General features: G+C 39.9%; 1 protein-coding gene across 2 annotated transcripts; it reads right to left on the bottom strand.

Moving 5' to 3' along the window:
- Positions 1-428: 428 nt before the first annotated feature.
- Positions 429-18433, bottom strand: LOC112074474 (tumor necrosis factor receptor superfamily member 14-like). 2 transcript variants are annotated; one of them, XM_070440549.1, is made up of 10 exons: positions 18297-18433; positions 11402-11488; positions 11086-11211; positions 6759-6917; positions 6533-6617; positions 4985-5148; positions 4845-4859; positions 4681-4700; positions 998-1035; positions 429-902 (listed from the first exon to the last, which is right to left on the bottom strand). In XM_070440549.1, the coding sequence occupies exons 2-10, from the start codon at positions 11484-11486 to the stop codon at positions 809-811; spliced, it is 786 nt and encodes a 261-aa protein (XP_070296650.1). In that variant the 5' UTR covers positions 11487-11488; positions 18297-18433; the 3' UTR covers positions 429-808. The 2 variants fall into 2 exon arrangements, with proteins under 2 accessions (XP_070296650.1, XP_023997411.1); XM_024141643.2 differs by lacking the exon at positions 18297-18433 and adding an exon at positions 17525-17681.
- Between the last annotated feature and the right edge of the window lie 525 nt (positions 18434-18958).

Raw genomic sequence — 18958 nt, 5'->3', positions numbered from 1 at the left:
TTTTTTGAACAGAGCCTCGAGATTTGAGGCCTCGTTTTAATTCCTCTGCCTTTTGTAGCCTTGTTCCATGTCCATATTCTTGTTTTTGTCCGCGTGTTTCTGTCATAATGTCGTCTCAGATTATACTCTTTCGATACCCCACACTTTCTCCACACAGAAGACACAACAGGTTTTCCAGCTACCTCCGTGAACATATACTCCGACTCCCACCTTGTTTGAAACCCCGGTTCTCAGTGTCCACCTTCCGTTTTGCCATTTTGATGGGTATCTGAAAGTTAATTTACTGTGATGCTGACGACTGCTGTGCCAATAAATATTGAAATGAACAGCCTACTGCTCGGTGCGTCACCGTTGCATTGTGGAAATGTAGTATTGGTGCGTGTAAAAGATCTGCGGGCTGCCCTTGCTGCGGTCGCGGCCGGTTCTAATAATAAATCAAGATCATCCCAGGGGCCGTAAAAAACCTTCTCGCGGGCCGGATGTGGCCCGCGGGCCTTGACTCTGACATATGTGTTGTAGCGTCATACCCAAGAAGACTCAAGGCTGCAATCACTACCAAAGGATCTTCAACAAAGTACTGAGTAAAGGGTCTGAATTCTTGTGAAAATGTGATTATTTCCAGGTTTTTATTTCATACATTTGCAAAAATGTCCAAAAACATATTTTTGCAATTGTGTATTGGTGAGGGGGGATTTTTTTTTTTGAATACATTTAAGAAGGCTGTAACATAAAAAAATGTGGAAAAGGTTGGAGGGGTCTGAATACTATCTGAATAAACTGTAGCCAATTAGGTTTTAAAATGATCTGGTCAATATTCCTCGTCAGAGTCCTTGCTCTGTCGTCCTTGGCCAGTTGTCACAGTTGAGGTATAGTTTCCACTATGAAGCTCTTCGTCCGCCACTCTGTTAATTTCAAAATATTAATGATTTGTTACTTTTATGCATACTATTGTGAGCATTAACATTATCATTTGGAAAAAGGCAAATGTTTAACTTACAGTGAACGTTCGTGAAAACCGGTTTCCTCTACAGGAAGCTACAATATACATATAATTCATTAGCCATTGCTATAAAATACATTTGGTACAAGTTGCACTATGGAAGTGATTTTCAACTGGATTTGCCTCGGGACCCATATTGAACCAGGTTGTGTCAGCCAATATTCGCATCGCCCCCAAAAAAATCTGGAAACTATTTATGATGCTATATTGATAGTAAATGTAGAAATTACATTACGAGGGAACAATATTCCCACCTCTTTCAATAATTTCATTTTGGCCATATTCTTGATGAAGAACTATTAATAAACTCACTGGTTTGAGACAGAAAATCAACCAACATAGCACTGCTAATAGCTCTATATTAAAAATACTGTGTTTGAATAAAAGGTTCAGAGATTAAATTATATATATTTTTTAAATCCTTAATTTCTACCTTAAATTGTGTCAATTCAGACTGGCGTGTGTGTGTGTGTACGTATATATATATATATACACATACACACAGTTGAAGTCGGAAATTTACATACACCTTAGCCAAATACATTTAAACTCAGTTTTTCACAATTCCTGACATTTAATCCTAGTAAAAATTAGGTCAGTTAGGATCACCACTTTATTTTAAGAATGTGAAATGTCAGAATAATAGTGGAGAGAATGCTTTATTTCAGCTTTTAATTCTTTCATCACATTCAATGGGTCAGAAGTTAGTTAGTATTGCTACCAATTAGTATTTGGTAGCATTGCCTATAAATTGTTTAACTTGGGTCAAACGTTTTGGGTAGCCTTCCACAAGTTTCCCACAATAAGTTGGGTACATTTTGGCCTATTCCTCCTGACAGCTGGTGTAACTGAGTCAGGTTTGTAGGCCTCCTTGCTTACACACTCTTTCGGTTCTTTTCTATAGGATTGATGTCAGGGCTTTGTGATGGCCACTCCAATACCTTGACTTTGTTGTCCTTAAGCCATTTTGCCACAACTTTGGAAGTATACTTGGGGTCATTGTCCATTTGGAAGAGCCATTTGCGACAAAGCTTTAACTTCCTGACTGATGTCTTGAGATGTTGCTTCAATATATCCATATACTTTTCCTTCCTCATGATGCCATTATTTTGTGAAGTTCCTCCAAACATAACGATGGTCATTATGGCCAAACAGTTCTATTTTTGTTTCATCAGACCAAAGGACATTTCTCCAAAAAGTACAATCTTTGTCCCCATGTGCCATTGCAAACCGTAGTCTGGCTTTATGGCGGTTTAGGAGCAGTGGCTTCTTCCTTTCTGAGCGGCCTTTCGGGTTATGTCGATATAGGACTCGTTTTACTGTGGATATAGGTACTTTTGTAGCCGTTTCCTCCAGCATCTTCACAAGGTCCTTTGCTGTTGTTCTGGGATTGATTTGCACTTTTCGCACCAAAGTACGTTCATCTCTAGAAGAAGAAGATCGCATCTCCTTCCTGAGCGGTACGACGGCTGCGGGTCCCATGGTGTTTATACTTGCGTACATTGTTTGTACAGAGAACGTGGTACCTTCAGGCGTTTGGAATTGCGCCCAAGGATGAACCAGACTTGTGGAGGTCTACAATTGTTTTTCTGAGGTCTTGGCTGATTCTTTTGATTTTCCCATGATGTCAAGCAAAGAGGCACTGAGTTTGAAGGTAGGCCTTGAAATACACCCACAGGTACACCTCCAATTGACTCAAATTATGTCAATTAGCCTAACAGAAGCTTCTAAAGCTATGACATAATTTTCTGGAATTTTCCAAGCTGTTTAAAGGCACAGTCAATTTAGTGTATGTAAACTTCTGACCCACTGGAATTGTGATACAGTGAATTAATCTGTCTGTAAACAATTGTTGGAAATATTACTTGTGTCATGCACAAAGTAGATGTCCTAACCGACTTGCCAAAACTATAGTTCGTTAACAAGAAATTTGTGGGGTGGTTGAAAAACGAGTTTCAATGACTACAACCTAAGTGTATGTAAACTTCCGACTTCAACTGTAAGTATTCAAACCCTTTTCTATGAGACTCGAAATTGAGCAAATGGGCATCCTGTTCCATTGACCATCCTTGATGTTTCTACAACTTGTTTGGAGTCCACCTGTGGTAAATTCAATTGATTGTACATGATTAGGAAAGGCACACCTGTCTATATAAGGTCCCACAGTTGACAGTGCATGTCAAAGCAAAACCCAAGCACTGAGGTCGAAGGAATTGTCCGTAGAGCTCCGAGACAGGATTGTGTTGAAGCACAGATTTGGGATTAGGGTACCAAAAAATGTCTGCAACATTGTAATTTGCCAAGATCACAGTGGCCTCCAGCATTCTTAAATGGAAGAAGTGTGGAACCGCCTGACACTTCTTAGAGCTGGCCGCCCAGCCAAACTGAACAATCGGAGGAAAAGGGCCTTGTGTGGCCTCCGTCTGGCCACTCTACCATAAAGGTCTGATAAAGGTCTGCTGCAGAGATGGTTGTCCTTCTGGAAGGTTCTCCCATCTCCACAGAGGAACTCTAGAGCTCTGTCAGAGTGACCATTGGGTTCTTGGTCACCTCCCTGACCAAGGCCCTTCACCCCTGATTGCTCAGTTTGGCTGGGCGGCCAGCTCTTGGTAGAGTCTTGGTGGTTCCAAACTTCAATTATTTAAGAATGATGGAGGCCCCTGTATTCTTGGGGACCTTCAATGCTCCAGAAATGGTTTGGTACCCTTCCCCAGATCTGTGCCTCGACACAATCCCGTCTCGGAGCTCTACGGACAATTCCTTTGACCTCATTGCTTGGTTTCTGACATGCACTGTCAACTGTGGGACCTTATAAAAAGGGAGGTGTGTGCCTTTCCAAATCTTGTCCAATCAATTGAATTTACCACAGGTGGACTCCAAGTTGTAGAAACATCTCAAGGATGATCATTGGAAACAGGATCCACCTGAGCTCAATTTCAAGTCTCATAGTAAAGGGTCTGAATAAGGTATTTCAGTTTTACAAAGAAAATCTAAACTTGTTTCGCTTTGTCATAATGGGGTATTGTGTATAGATTGATTAAATTCTTATTTTTCTCTTCAATTTTAGAATAAGGCTGTAACATTACAAAATGTGGAAAAAGTCAAGGGGTCTGAATACTTTCCAAATGCACTGTATGTATATATATTTTTTTTCTCTTGATTTTCTTACACACGAGACACATTCAAAACCTATTTGGGTCGCGACCCACCAGTTGAGAATCGCTGCACTATGCCAATTAAAGATTTAGTACAGGGCTGCCCAACCCTCTTCCTGGAGATCTCCTGTCCTGTAGGTTTTCAGTCCAACCCTAATTTAGCATATCTGATTCAGCTATTTAAGGTCTTGTTGAACAGCTAATTAGTAGAATCATGTGTTAAATTAGGGTTGGACTGAAAACCCACAGAACCATAGATCTCCAGGAAGAGAGTTGGGCAGCCCTGATTAAGTACAATCACTAATCATGCCTTTACTATGACATTCAAATTATTTCAGTCATTCATGATTCAGTGTAGTTACTGCAATGTGCATAATATGGAAAACTACTACAGTACTACTACAATTAAATGATATTCCACCTAAGAAACCTACAATTGCTACAGTGCTGTACATGGTTCATAAGTCAAATCTTAGATTAAGAATAGCCTACATTTGAAAGGAACTCAAAAATATAGAAATTTACCTTAGGAGATAGTTCATTTCCTGAAAACATAGCAAAACCAATTGGGTTAACTAAGTAATGCAAAGTTAATAGCCTAGATCTATAAGTAATAAATGATGTTAGAAAAGTGTGAGGGTCAGTAGTGTACAGTATGTGGGGAGAAGGGTAGAACATGTTAAACTAACCTTTAGTTTCTTTACCTGAAAACAAATCAAAAAGTTATCCAATTGTTAGGAGCAAGGCAAAACCCACTCATTAACTTAATTATGTAGTACACAGAAATGCAGAAGGAACCGAACATGGTAATAAAGAATGAAAGACTAACCTTCAGTTACATACAAATAACCAAAAATAATGACTACAAAAAGGAAAACTGAAGATGGAACTAAGACCATGACTCTATTCCTTAGAGATTCCGCAGATTTTCTGCAAACAACATCTCTTGTTTGACTTCCATCTTCAATCTTGTATTGTCCAATGGCTTTACAACTAAAAGGTGAACAAATAAAAGTTGTCCAAGTCAGTTGAACCATTATCATATTAGCGATCATCAAACATTGTTTCAAATGTATATAATTTATTTTATTTTTTTTACAGAAAAATCTATGAAGGCCAAACGATAATATCGGTGAGTGTAAAGGCTAGAGGCATTTCATTTCAATATATTACAAATGTTTCTCAAATAAAAATGTTGTCACTATTCCTTAATTTGGGCATTTAAAAAGTGATTTAAATGATTAGGTAACAATGATATTATTGATCATCCTCATAACAATTGTTAAATGCAGTGTTTCCCTAATACAGTACATTTACGTCGTTTAGCAGACGCTCTTATCCAGAGCGACTTAGTAGTGAGTGCATACATTTTCATAATTTCCCCCCCCCTACTGTTCCCCCATGGGAATCGAACCCACAACCCTGGCATTGCAAGCGCCATGCTTTACCAACTAAGCCAAATTAACCAGTATTGACGTCAATCTAATGTATTCTTGAAGTAAATCAATTATTGTTATTGATTATAAAGCCTTGTTCACATTGGCAGTTTGAAGTGACTCAAATCAAATTTTTTTGCATATCCGAATCCGTTTTATTTATTTTTTGCAGTCTGAACAACCAAAAAAGCACATGGAATTAGAGATTTTAAGCCACAATCGGCTTGATTGTAGTTGGTTTGTGGTCAGATTCAAATCTGATTCCCAGGCCATGCGACATGTCTGAATAGTCAACTCTGAGTTATAATGCCCTCAAGTGGTTTTTAGACGACTTATTTGGCATATTTTGTTGCTTAGCTACTCTGTTGACAGTTTGACATGAATATGTGGTAGCTAAATAGTTTGTTAATTGTTCACAAACAAATGTGCTAGAAAGTTAAACAGCTAGCTAGTTAACTGCTGTGGCTAACCAAAAAGGATTTGTTTTGAAAGTTGGATCATCTTTTCCTTTTGAGGCTTTAAAAGTGTTTATACACTATGATTTTAAACATTCAAAGCAACTGGGAAACTTCCATGGCAGGCATTGTTGTCACCTATATAACTTGCTACATAACATCTGAGTGATGGGAAGCAGGAGCACCACTACCAATCAGACTACACCACTGCGCAGTGTGCACACACCCGTCATTACGATGACGACTAGCTAGCCATGTCAGCAAATMACTGCTGTCTGAACACACACACATCCGACTTGGTCACTTGTAACTTACAGTTTGGACAGTCAGTATTCCAAAACGGATTTGAAAAACAAAACTGATTTAAGCATTAAGGCCTGCAGTGTGAACAAGGCTTAAAATCCCATATTTTTGCGTAGTCATCCAGAAGAAACTAGCCATTGTCAATGTCTCTAACAAATAGGAATGAAACCAGCCAAAACCTACTCAGTCCAAGCAGTGCAGTTCACACCATGTTGTGAGTAAAAGCCATGCTGACACTCCTCACACATGGTATCTGTTGTCTTTGTTCCTGCACAGGAATAACATAGATTAACATGTAATATGCTGTGAGTAATTCCTATTGACAATAACAGTTATGAAAATGAAAAATAAGGGTATTTTATTAACTTCACTTCATACTATATATATATATATATATATACACACATACCCGGTACTTTAACTCTCTGTCCAGGTGAGCAAAGTGTTTGTCTTAGCGCAAAGGTGCACTCGTTGCCAGCTAAGAAGCTGGTACAATAATATCCATTTAGAACATGACAAATAGAGTTACTTGTAGTAGTACACGTCACCAAATTGAACAGACCGTGTCCTGGAAAAGATAAAAGTAAGGAAGATTACAGGGGACTCTTTTTATTGCAAGGATTTGCCTTATGCGGTGCATGAACTGAAAGGAGTCTTGGGAAACTAGCCTGAAGAAGATCCTAATGAATAAACAAAGAAAACATGCAGATATTGTGTACAAGCCTCATTAGCTAGGTTTCCATTGAATTGGAAATAGATTTTCATGTGAATATTATAAAATCTGCATAAAGCAAATATGCGCATTTTCCCACCAGTAGTGTTTCCACCAAAAAACGGACTTGTTGCAGATAAATCAGTGCTTGATGATGTAGTGCACACAAAATGTTTATTTTTTTGTTTTTATGTACTGAATAAAAATATAAAGTTGAATGGGTTTCCATCACATTTTCAACTCTACCAATAGCTTCGTCACAAAAACTGTTGCGTTAAATAGCAAATGTGCCTTCTCTGGTCTTCACACTTGCGCTCTAGCTACAGCTCGCAGATACAGTGCAGGAAGGCTGTGCAGGTAGGCTGGTCTACATAATGAGATTATTATGGATAAGAGCGAGAATATTTGTATTTTCCAAACAGCAGTCAAGCGTTGATCATCATGTCACCAGAATCAGACCCTCAATATTTATTGGAAAGGAGCATCAAGATCACTATGCACTTTCACCACCCTGTGAGGTTCATCATAACTTATTTCATCTGTATAAACTGCATGCTTTCCCAAGTCGTAGTGGGAGGACCACACACCATATCATCACGTGACTCCAAGTTTACTTCAATATGATGGTTTTTATATTGAATTTTACAGACACAAAAAGATCCCACCATGTCGAACACACAAATTATATGTCAATATTTATAAAATTGTACCGAAACTTCCTGTTTCCATCACAGCTTTCGGGATTTTTAAAAATTCTGTATGATTTTACTCACATAAAAACTGGATGGAAATGTGGTTAATGACATTCAGCCAAAACTCTTGCATGATGACAATCAAAGACGTTGAGAGCAGAGGGGTCATGCTCATCCAATTGAAGGGCCCACATTTGTTTTTACAATTTATATGATTAGAAAATGTTTTAAACATATTTTTTATACCAAAATAATTAAAATTGGATTTAATTAATTAATTACCCTCACAAAAATGGGTGCATGACACACATTATTCCGATTTCAGCTCTTTAATGCCTCCTTGTGTCTAATATCCTGAGATGTGGTTTGTCTCATGGTTTTGAACTTGCATACCATGTTTTGCAACATTTCTGTGATACATTCTGGTTGTTTAGCATTGACGAGAAAATTACATGCAAGTTCACTGGTGACATAAAAAAGATTTAGTCTAAAGAATCATCACAAAGAGGCTTGGACACAGGGCCGGCTCGAGGCATAAGTACATAAGCGGTCACTTAGGGTCCTAAGCCGCTATGGGGGCCCCCAACCCACCAAAAAATACAAAATATAACTGACTGCAGTACTGTGTAGTGTAACCTACTGCAGTTAGGGCTGTTGTGTATTAACGCCACATCGGCAGTCATGAGTCATGACTGCAGTCAAATTCCACATGATCATTGAGTCATGGTAATCTCCTTCAATGCACTCTGGACATGCTTTGGTAGTATCCAATATGTTAATGACCATCAGGTCCTAATGACCCTGGTTCAATCCTGGGCTGTATCACAACCGGCGGTGATTGGGAGTCCCATAGGGTGGTGCATAATTGGCCCAGCTTGGTCCGGGTTAGGGGAGGGTTTGGTCTGGGTAGGCCGTCATTGTAAAATAAGAATTTGTTCTTAAATGACTTGCCTAGTTAAATAAAGGTTTAAAAAATATATTGTCCCCCTATAATCATTTAAATTGTTGCAGGTTGCATTTTATATTTTTATTTAGTATAATTAATAGGCTGACACATTAGCTTTAGCGACTGAATATCTTGTGCTTTTCCATCTCCTATCCTTCATTTTTTTCTCCAGCGTGAAGAGGGGCTGTCAACAGTTTTAGTGAAATATGTTTTGTTGCAAAAACATGTTACTATCGACGTTCCTGAAAAGATGTCACTTGGTTTCCCAAATTAAACACTGGGTAGCAGCAGGAACAGGGTTAGAGAGCCCCTGGAATACAGAGTTTGGGCGGAATATCACCTGTTACACAGCGAGAGCCTGCATGCTCCTCACAGTGGTTGATGTGTGGAGTGAAATAAGTGTTATTATATGTATTTCTTAGCTGCTCATATTAAACACAGCTCCGCTATAAAACCAAAGTAGCCTAGCAGTTATCATTGAAAAACAGACCTGCGGGAAAGTGCACGGCCTCCATTCATTACTGGAGTACATAGATTTTTTCCTACTGCCCCTGTTCCTTCCCATTTGATAATGGGCCATTACATATCACAACTAATCTGTTTCAAATTATCACTTTTACGCTCAACATAGCCACTTCATATGCACACTCTCTCCGGAATGGGAAAATGATTCATTCCATTTTATTCAGCTAAGATCAATTAAATTCTTCTTACTATAAAATAATATAAATCTAAAACAATAGCATGGGACGTATAAGCATATCTTGTCAGCTAAATGAACAAGCCTAAAGCCTATGGTATGGAGCATAGCCAGCCAGATAACATACAGTGCCTTCGGAAAGTATTCAGACCCCTTCCAATTTTTCAACATTTTGTTATGTTACAGCCTTATGGATTAAATAAATTGATTAAATAAATACAAAATCCTCAATCTACACACAATACCCCATAATAACAAAGCAATAACAGGTTTTTAGACACCCTTGAGATGTTTCTACAACTTGATTGGAGTCCACCTGTGGTAAATTCAATTGATTGTACAGGATTAGGAAAGGCGCACACACCTGTCTATATAAGGTCCCACAGTTGGCAGTGCATGTCAGAGCAAAAACCAAGCCATGAGGTCAAAGGAATTGTTCATAGAGCTCCGAGACAGGATTGTGTCGAGGCACAGATCTGGGGAAGGGTACCAAAACATTTCTGCGCCATTGAAGGTCCCAAGAACAGTGGCCTCCATCATTCTTTAAATGGAAGAACTTTGGAACCACCAAGACTCTTCCTAGAGCTGGCCACCCGGGCAAACTGAGCAATCAGGGGAGAAGAGTCTTGGTCAGGGAGGTGACCAAGAATCCAATGGTCACTGACAGAGCTCCAGAATTCCTCTGTGGAGATGGGAGAACCTTCCAGAAAGACAACAATCTCTGCAGCACTCATCCAATCAGGCCTTTATGGTAGAGTGGCCAGACGGAAGCCATTCCTCAGTAAAAGGTACATGACAGCCTGCTTGGAGATTGCCAAAAGGCACCTAAAGGACTCTCAGACCATGAGAAACAAGATTCTCTGGTCTGATGAAACCAAGATTGAACTCTTTGGTCTGAATGCCATGCGTCACGTCTGGAGGAAACCTGGCACAATCCCTACGGTGAAGCATGGTGGTCGCAGCATCATGCTGTGGGGATGCTTTTCAGCGGCAGGGACTGGGAGACTAGTCAGGATCGAGGGAAAGATGAACGGAGCAAAGTACAGTGAGATCATTGATGAAAACCTGCTCCAGTGTTCTCATGACCTCAGACTGGGGCGAAGGTTCACCTTCCATTAGGACAACGACCCTAAGCACACAGCCAAAACAACACAGGAATGGCTGAAATTAGCTGTGCAGTGACACTCCCCATCCAACCTGACAGAGCTTGAGAGGATCTACAGAGAAGAATGGGAGAAACTCCCCAAATACAGGTGTGCTAAGCTTGTAGCGTCAACAAAGTACTGAGTAAAGAGTCTGAATACTTAAGTAAATGTTTTTTCAACAATTTCTAAAAACCTGTTTTTGCTTTGTCATAATGGGGTATCGTGTGTAGATTGATGAGGGGGGGAAAAACGATTGAATCCATTTTAGAATAAGGCGTAACAAAATGTGGAAAAGGTCAAGGCGTCTGAATACTTTCCGAATGCCCTGTACAAAAGGCCAACTAATATTCTGTTCTTCCAAAATACAATTTCTTCATATCATAATGATATCATGAACATGACACAGGCCATGGCAAAATGTGTAGAATTGTAGGAAATTAGCTTTAAACTGCAATTTTTTGTCCCATGGCAAAATMAATAGAATTTCATGGCAACCAAATCTCACTTAAGGCCCCCAAAATATTAGGGTCCCTCATAATACCTGGATCACAAGGACTGCAGGGAAAGCACTTGTCCAAGCCGTTAGCTGCATTCATGTAGGTCTGTCCTATACAGGGTATGCAGGACGTGCTGGACTCAAATGTACAGTCCTTGCGGACAACTAAACCTAATKAAATAAAACAAAACATGCCATTACATTGTAAAAGCATTTACAATGTAGTTTATAGTTTGTTAAGGAATTAAACATAGTTTGATATCAATGTAATTTAATTGTGTGAAGTTTAATTTGCATACAATAGAACTAAAATAAATGTATATTATGTACAGTAGTGTAAACAAGTCCTTGATGCCCTTACCTTTTCCACACATTGGACAGCACTGACCAGTGTTAGATTTGTACTCTGCAGGGCCACACTTGTTTCCAGATGCAGGTATGATCATGTCTGGGTTAGAAAATAGAGAAATTAAAGAAAAGCAATTATCTACCATTACTCCCATATATTTAGTCTTTATTAAATAAAATTGAATAGGGGAGGGTCATGTAATTTGTAAATCGATGAAATGTCATATTGCTCAGGGTTTGAGAATTAGTTGATTATTATAGTCTCTCATGTGTGCCTCATGATGCCCCTCATCCCTGATTCTCTGCTGGGCAATATCAAGTGTGCCTAGTGTGGTCTCAATCAAATGTCCCATAGCCTATACTATAGGCTATATACCTAGGCTATAGAAAGAGCTTGCACAGTGAAGCACAGGGCAAAGTGATATTTCAAAGAAAATGTACTTCCTGAGTTTTTGCCCTGCTGGGATGGTGTATATAAAACTAGGCTACACTGCATTACACATTGCAATGGATAGGAGTTCCCAATCATGAGCCCTGGCCTTCCCCTGCTCTTGCTGATGTAAACCTTTTTGTGCTGCCTAACCAATGACTGTGCTGTGTACGGTGGAACTTCAGGAGGTGAGTCAACATCTATGTGCGCAGACTAGGACTACAGATGTCCTGCTCAGTTTGAGACAGAACATGAAGATGACAAGGAGGATTTGAGTATATTTTTACAGGGACAGTGCACATTAATCAATGTTTCAGTAAAAGTAATTTTCAAAACCGCAGTCCCTGGGCAGGTTATTAAAAACAATACAGACAATCATTGAGCAGTGAGCACACGCAGAGCAACATAGGACAAGCAAGACATAGCATACAGACAGAGCAACATAGCACAAAGAGCAACAAGACAAAATCCATAAAAGCAACAGTGTTTGCGGCAATACACAGCTAGGGATTATGTTCACAAATCTGATTGACCGTTAGCCATATCTTCATGTTTTTGTGAAAGTGTGATAGGTGGTGCAGTTACAGTTGAATTCAGAGGTTTACATACACCTTAGCCAAATACATTTAAACTCAGTTTTCACAATTCCTGACATTAAATCCTAGTAAAACTTAGGTCAGTTAGGATCACCACTTTATTTTAAGAATGCGAAATGACAGAATAACAGGAGAGAGAATAATTTATTTCAGCTTTTATTTCTTTCATCACATTCCCAGTGGGTCAGAAGTTTACATACACAATTAGTATTTGGTAGAATTGCCTTTAAATTGTTTAACTTAGGGCAAACATTTCAGGTAGCCTTCCACAAGCTTCCCACAATAAGTTGGGTGAATTTTGGCCCATTCCTCCTGACAGAGCTGGTGTAATTGAGTCAGGTTTGTAGGCCTCCTTGCTCGCACACACTTTTTCAGTTCTGTACACAAATTTTCCATGGGATTGAGGTCAGGGCTTTGTGATGGCCACTTGTGATGACCCATTTGCGACCAAGCTTTAACTTCCTGACTGATGTCTTGAGATGTTGCTTCAATATATCCACATAATTTTCCTTCCTCATGATGCCATCTATTTTGTGAAGTGCATCAGTCCCTCCTGCAGCAAGGCACCCCCACAACATGATGCTGCCACCCCTGTGCTTCATGGTTGGGATGGTGTTCGTCGGCTTGCAAGCCTCCCCTTTTTCCTCCAAACATAATGATGGTTATTATGGCCAAACAGTTCTATTTTTGTTGTTTCATCAGACCAGAGGACATTTCTCCAAAAAGTACAATCTTTGTCCCCATGTGCAGTTGCAATCCGTAGTCTGGCTTTTTTATGGCGTTTTTTAAACAGTGGCTTCTTCCTTGCTGAGCGGCCTTTCAGGTTATGTTGATATAGGACTCGTTTTACTTTGGATAGATACTTTTGTACCCGTTTCCACCAACATCTTCACATGGTCCTTTGCTTTTGTTGTGGGATTGATTTACACTTTTAGCACCAAAGTACGTTCATCTCTAAGAGACAGAACGCGTCTGCTTGCTGCGCTGTATGACGGCTGGGTGATCCCATAATGTTTATACTTGCATAGTATTGTTTGTACAGATGAACGTGGTACCTTGGAAATTTCTCCCAAGGATGAACCAGACTTGTGGAGGTATAATTTTTTCCCCCTGAGGTCTTGGCTGATTTGTTTTGATTTTCCCATGATGTCAAACAAAGAGGCACAGAGTTTGAAGGTAGGCTTTGAAATACATCCACAGGTACACCTCCAATTGACTCAAATGATGTCAGTTAGCCTATCAGAAGCTTCTAAAGCCATAACATAATTTTCTGGAATTTTCCACGCTGTTTAAACTTAGTGTATGTAAACTGTGATTGTCTGTAGACCCTGCCACATACTTATCGTGTCTGAGCTGTTGAATTGTAACTCCACTTTGTCTCTATACTGACGTTTTGCTTGTTTGATTGACTTACGGAATAACTACACTGTTTGTATTCGGCCATATTCCCAGTTACCTTGAGAGTGGTTAAATGCGGTTTGCACTTTCAGTTTTGCGCGAATGCTGCCATCTATCTACTGGGTCTGGTTAGGGTAGGTTTTAATATAGTGAGTACAACATCTGCTATACACTTCCTGATAAACTCAGTCACCGTATCAGTATATTTGTCGATATTATCCTTGGAAGCTACCTGGAACATATCCCAGTCTGTTTTGATCACACAATCTTGGATTGTTCAGATTGGTGGATTCTTGGTGGATTCAGATGTCTGACCAGCATTGAATAGTCCTTAGCACGGGTACTTCCTGTTTGAGTTTCTGCCTATAGGAAGGGAGGAGCAAAATGGAGTCATGATCAGATTTGCCGAAAGAGGGCGGGGGAGGGCCTTGTAGGCATCCCAGAACAACCTCTTCCTCAATGTGAGCAAGACAAAGGAGCTGATCGTGGACTACAGGAAAAGGCAGGCCAAACAGGCCCCAATTAACATTGACGGGGCTGTAGTGGAGCGTATCGAGAGTTTCAAGTTCCTTGGTGTCCACATCACCAACAAACTATCATGGTCCAAACACACCAAGAAAGTCGTTAAGAGAGCACAAAACCTTTTCCCCCTCAGGAGACAAAATATTTGGCATGGGTCCCCAGATCCTCAAAGTTCTACAGCTGCACCATTCACACATGGATGCGTGAATCTGTGTGTGTGAATATGACTGAGTGAAAACTATGCAAAACTACAAAGGAACAAACAAAACAGGATCATACCTGGAGGAGCAGAGAGAGATTAGTGAAGCAGCAGTTTAAATACCCTAAGCCCAGGTGAGTCCAAACACTAACGACCCTCCTCTGCCTGCAGGAGGAACCGCCCCTGCACTGCAGAGGGGCCGTGACAACATAAAATACATTTATTTTAGTTCTATTGTATGCAAATTAAACTTCACACAATTAAATTACATTGATATCAAACTATGTTTAATTCCTTAACAAACTATAAACTACATTGTAAATGCTTTTACAATGTAATGGCATGTTTTGTTTTATTTTATTAGGTTTAGTTGTCCGCAAGGACTGTACATTTGAGTCCAGCACGTCCTGCATACCCTGTATAGGACAGACCTACATGAATGCAGCTAACGGCTTGGACAAGTGCTTTCCCTGCAGTCCTTGTGATCCAGGTATTATGAGGGACCCTAATATTTTGGGGGCCTTAAGTGAGATTTGGTTGCCATGAAATTCTATTAATTTTGCCATGGGACAAAAAATTGCAGTTTAAAGCTAATTTCCTACAATTCTACACATTTTGCCATGGCCTGTGTCATGTTCATGATATCATTATGATATGAAGAAATTGTATTTTGGAAGAACAGAATATTAGTTGGCCTTTTGTACAGTGCATTCGGAAAGTATTCAGACCCCTTGACTTTTTCCACATTTTGTTACGTTACAGCCTTATTCTAAAATGGATTCAATCGTTTTTCCCCCCTCAATCTATACACGATACCCCATTATGACAAAGCAAAAACAGGTTTTTAGAAATTGTTGAAAAAACATTTACTTAAGTATTCAGACTCTTTACTCAGTACTTTGTTGACGCTACAAGCTTAGCACACCTGTATTTGGGGAGTTTCTCCCATTCTTCTCTGTAGATCCTCTCAAGCTCTGTCAGGTTGGATGGGGAGTGTCACTGCACAGCTAATTTCAGCCATTCCTGTGTTGTTTTGGCTGTGTGCTTAGGGTCGTTGCCCTAATGGAAGGTGAACCTTCGCCCCAGTCTGAGGTCATGAGAACACTGGAGCAGGTTTTCATCAATGATCTCACTGTACTTTGCTCCGTTCATCTTTCTCTCGATCCTGGCTAGTCTCCCAGTCCCTGCCGCTGAAAATCATCCCCACAGCATGATGCTGCGACCACCATGCTTCACCGTAGGGATTGTGCCAGGTTTCCTCCAGACGTGACGCATGGCATTTAGACCAAAGAGTTCAATCTTGGTTTCATCAAACCAGAGAATCTTGTTTCTCATGGTCTGAGTCTTTAGGTGCCTTTTGGCAAACTCCAAGCAGGCTGTCATGTACCTTTTACTGAGGAGTGGCTTCTGTCTACAAAAAAAGCCTGAATGGTAGAGTGCTGCAGAGATGGTTGTCTTTCTGGAAGGTTCTCCCATCTCCACAGAGGAACTCTAGAGCTCTTTCACAGTGACCATCAGGTTCTTGGTTCCAAACTACTTCCATTTAAGAATGATGGAGGACACTGTCTTCTTAGGGAACTTTAATGTTGCGGTACCCTTCCTTAGGTCTGTGCATTGACAAAATCCTGTCTCGGAGCTCTACTGACAATTCCTTCGACCTTATGGCTTGGTTTTTCTATGACATGCCCTGTCAACTGTGAGACCTTATATAGACAGGTGTGTGCTTTTCCAAATCATGTCCAATCAGTTGAATTTACCACAGGTGGACTCCAATGAAGTTGTAGAAACATCTCAAGGATGGATGATCAATAGAAACAGGATGCACCTGAGCTCAATTTCAAGTCTCATAGCAAAGGGTCTGAATACTTATGTAAATAAAGTATTTCTGTTTTTAATACATTTGCAAAAATGTCTAAAAACCTGTTTTCATTTTTGTCATGATGGCTATTGTGTGTAGATTGCTGAGGAAATTGTTTAATTTAATACATTTTAGAATAAGGCAGTAATGTAACAAAATTAGGAAAATGTCAAGGGGTCTGAATACTTTCCGAAGGCACTGTATAGTTCCTTATATCGTTCCATGCTCTTCCCAATAATAACATTTAATGGACACAGCAATTTAATACAAAGATAAATAATCTCCACTATAATTTACCAAATTGGCCTTTTCCTATAATAATAATAACTCAATCAGGGGACTGGTCATCAGTGCTGAAATAGCAGCTGCATCTGCTGATTTACATGGGACAAGGGGTACCTGATCAGTAATCCTAAATCCAGCAATGCTAATCTGAGACACTTTGTGAATACAGGCCTACAGTAGATCATTCCTAAATTGTCTGTGTGTAAGTGGTGGCCTGGCCTGTCATTTGGTCTCTGTAGCCTCAGGCCTTTCGCTCTTAATCTTTCACCCTGCTCTCTACCTCTTCATTGTCACCCTGTCAAATTATGTCATTCTCCTCTTTCCCTGAGCCCATTCCCCCAACAGACAGAATAGAAACAGCAGAATGCAGAATTAGCATAATCAAACATTGCATACAAAATAGCAGGGGAAAACACTTAGAATACATAACACATGGCAAACATATAGTAGAACAAATCAAATACATAATAGGCTACAGAACATTTATATTGATGGGAAAACAGCAATGTGTAAAGTGGTTTTAAAAAAGATTACTTTGAATACATTTAAGATCTACAGCGAGCTCTTTTCCGTGGTTTCACTTTGTAACGGATGCACTGCGTGGTGTTTGGGGAAACGGTGTGACATCTTCGGACATTATTTTTTACGACGCATCATAGGGTGTAGCTCTGCTAACCTGTAGTAACATCAATCAGTCATCCGGTAGGTGGACGAGACTAGCCAACTCTAAGGTGCAAATATTGGTTACTCAGTTATATATCGATTGACGACATCATGTGATGTGATTGGAGTTTTCAGATACAGCCTAGCAAGGCGTATCCAGTCTAGATGTTATTACTTTCACTTACCGAGTTGGACCAGTACAGCACAGTACAAAAGCCATACACGTGATATTGACATTGTTCACGTAATCGGACTAGTTGTCGCTCTCTTGCAATAGCGAGCCGTTAGACACTTTATAAAGAATTAACAAAAGTCAAACTATCACGTACTGAGTAGCTACAAGATAATAATACACGTAGCTATTTAACGTTATGTGCCTTTCGTGTATGCCTAATAGAAAACATTTTTAATGAGCGCATAGATTGTTTGCTTATGTTTGAACTTTTTTATAAATATACATTTATATAACGACAGAATATTTGCCGTCCACGTTTAGACTAGTGTCTTGTCAAATCTATAAAACAAGGTGTTCACTGCTCAGGCAAACGCATGGCTACTATTTCCGCCCACATTCTTCAGACCAGTTATGAGTCACACCCAAGAGACAAAACGTTTACGAGGGTGTGCTCTGCACGTTCTTAAATTCAGGGCGTTGTCAGATCACCACATATATCAATCGATATAATCGTCAACTATCATCAGAAATCAAGCGATATGAATCAGACAGTGGGGCGCCGCCTGACCTACTAGTTGGTCAGAAGGTTCAAATCAACGTTTCATATCTTGGTACTGTATTGAGAATGACACAATAACGCGAGATCACATTTCCAGCATGTCCGACAACCAGAACTCCCTTGCCCGCCATAGGAAGCAAAATGGTAATTAATAAATAAGTGAGCATTGTATTTGCAGCTTCTAAATTAATAAAAACATTTAAAACGTAGTTTTAAAAGTCACCTCTGAACGAGCTCCGGCAACTCGTGGCTCAGCTTGACTGACAGGCATGATACACTAGCACATGATGCCGCACGGTGAAACACCGCTTGCCATTCATTTCGATGGAAGGGAAGCGGGGGACCTTTGGGCGGTGCGACGTTGGCGTGGGAGGCGATGAAAAATATAAACTTTCCCAAACTTTATGCAAATCACAAGCGGCGATCGCTGGGCGATGACCAATCATATCGAGTGGTTCCCATGACGAATTTGATGCTATGCCACCAAAGGCTGGAGACTTTCTTCAGCAAAGAGGCTAACAAAAATACTAGGATGGAAGCAAAAGTGATTATAATGTCATAAATAATCATGCAAAAAAATGTACAGTTGACAGGAATATGTTAGTTTATGTAGAGACAAATGGGTATGCATATTTTTTTATCATAAAGTTAATTTACAAAAAGGGGGATTTTGCAAGCTAGCTGGCTAGCTTGATGGTTGTTGTGACATGAGTATTACATTGTAATTCTGGTTGTTTAATGTTTTAGGGACTCCTGAAACAACCAGCAAACCAGGCTGTCGTCTTGTGAAACAGTGGATGTAAAGAATCTAGCTGGTTAAAGCATTTACTGCAAATTGAATGTACAATTTTGTAAGCTTGCCTTGCTGATATGTGCCATGCAATG

The sequence above is a fragment of the Salvelinus sp. IW2-2015 genome, unplaced genomic scaffold (assembly GCF_002910315.2).
Source record: "Salvelinus sp. IW2-2015 unplaced genomic scaffold, ASM291031v2 Un_scaffold2647, whole genome shotgun sequence".
Lineage (NCBI taxonomy): Eukaryota > Metazoa > Chordata > Actinopteri > Salmoniformes > Salmonidae > Salvelinus > Salvelinus sp. IW2-2015.
Note: the sequence above shows the minus strand (reverse complement) of the source record. Positions and strands in the feature narration are given on the sequence as shown.

What these genes read in the sequence shown, in the direction of transcription:
- LOC112074474 (XM_024141643.2), bottom strand. Translation starts at nt 17,576, where the DNA reads ATGTCAATATCACGTGTATGGCTTTTGTACTGTGCTGTACTGGTCCAA. An exon ending in ACAGAGAGTTAAAGTACCGG is followed by an intron (nt 6,618 to 6,758) that starts GTATGTGTGTAT and finishes ATTCCTGTGCAG; the next exon opens with GAACAAAGACAACAGATACC. An exon ending in AACTGCACTGCTTGGACTGA is followed by an intron (nt 5,149 to 6,532) that starts GTAGGTTTTGGC and finishes TTCACCTTTTAG; the next exon opens with TTGTAAAGCCATTGGACAAT.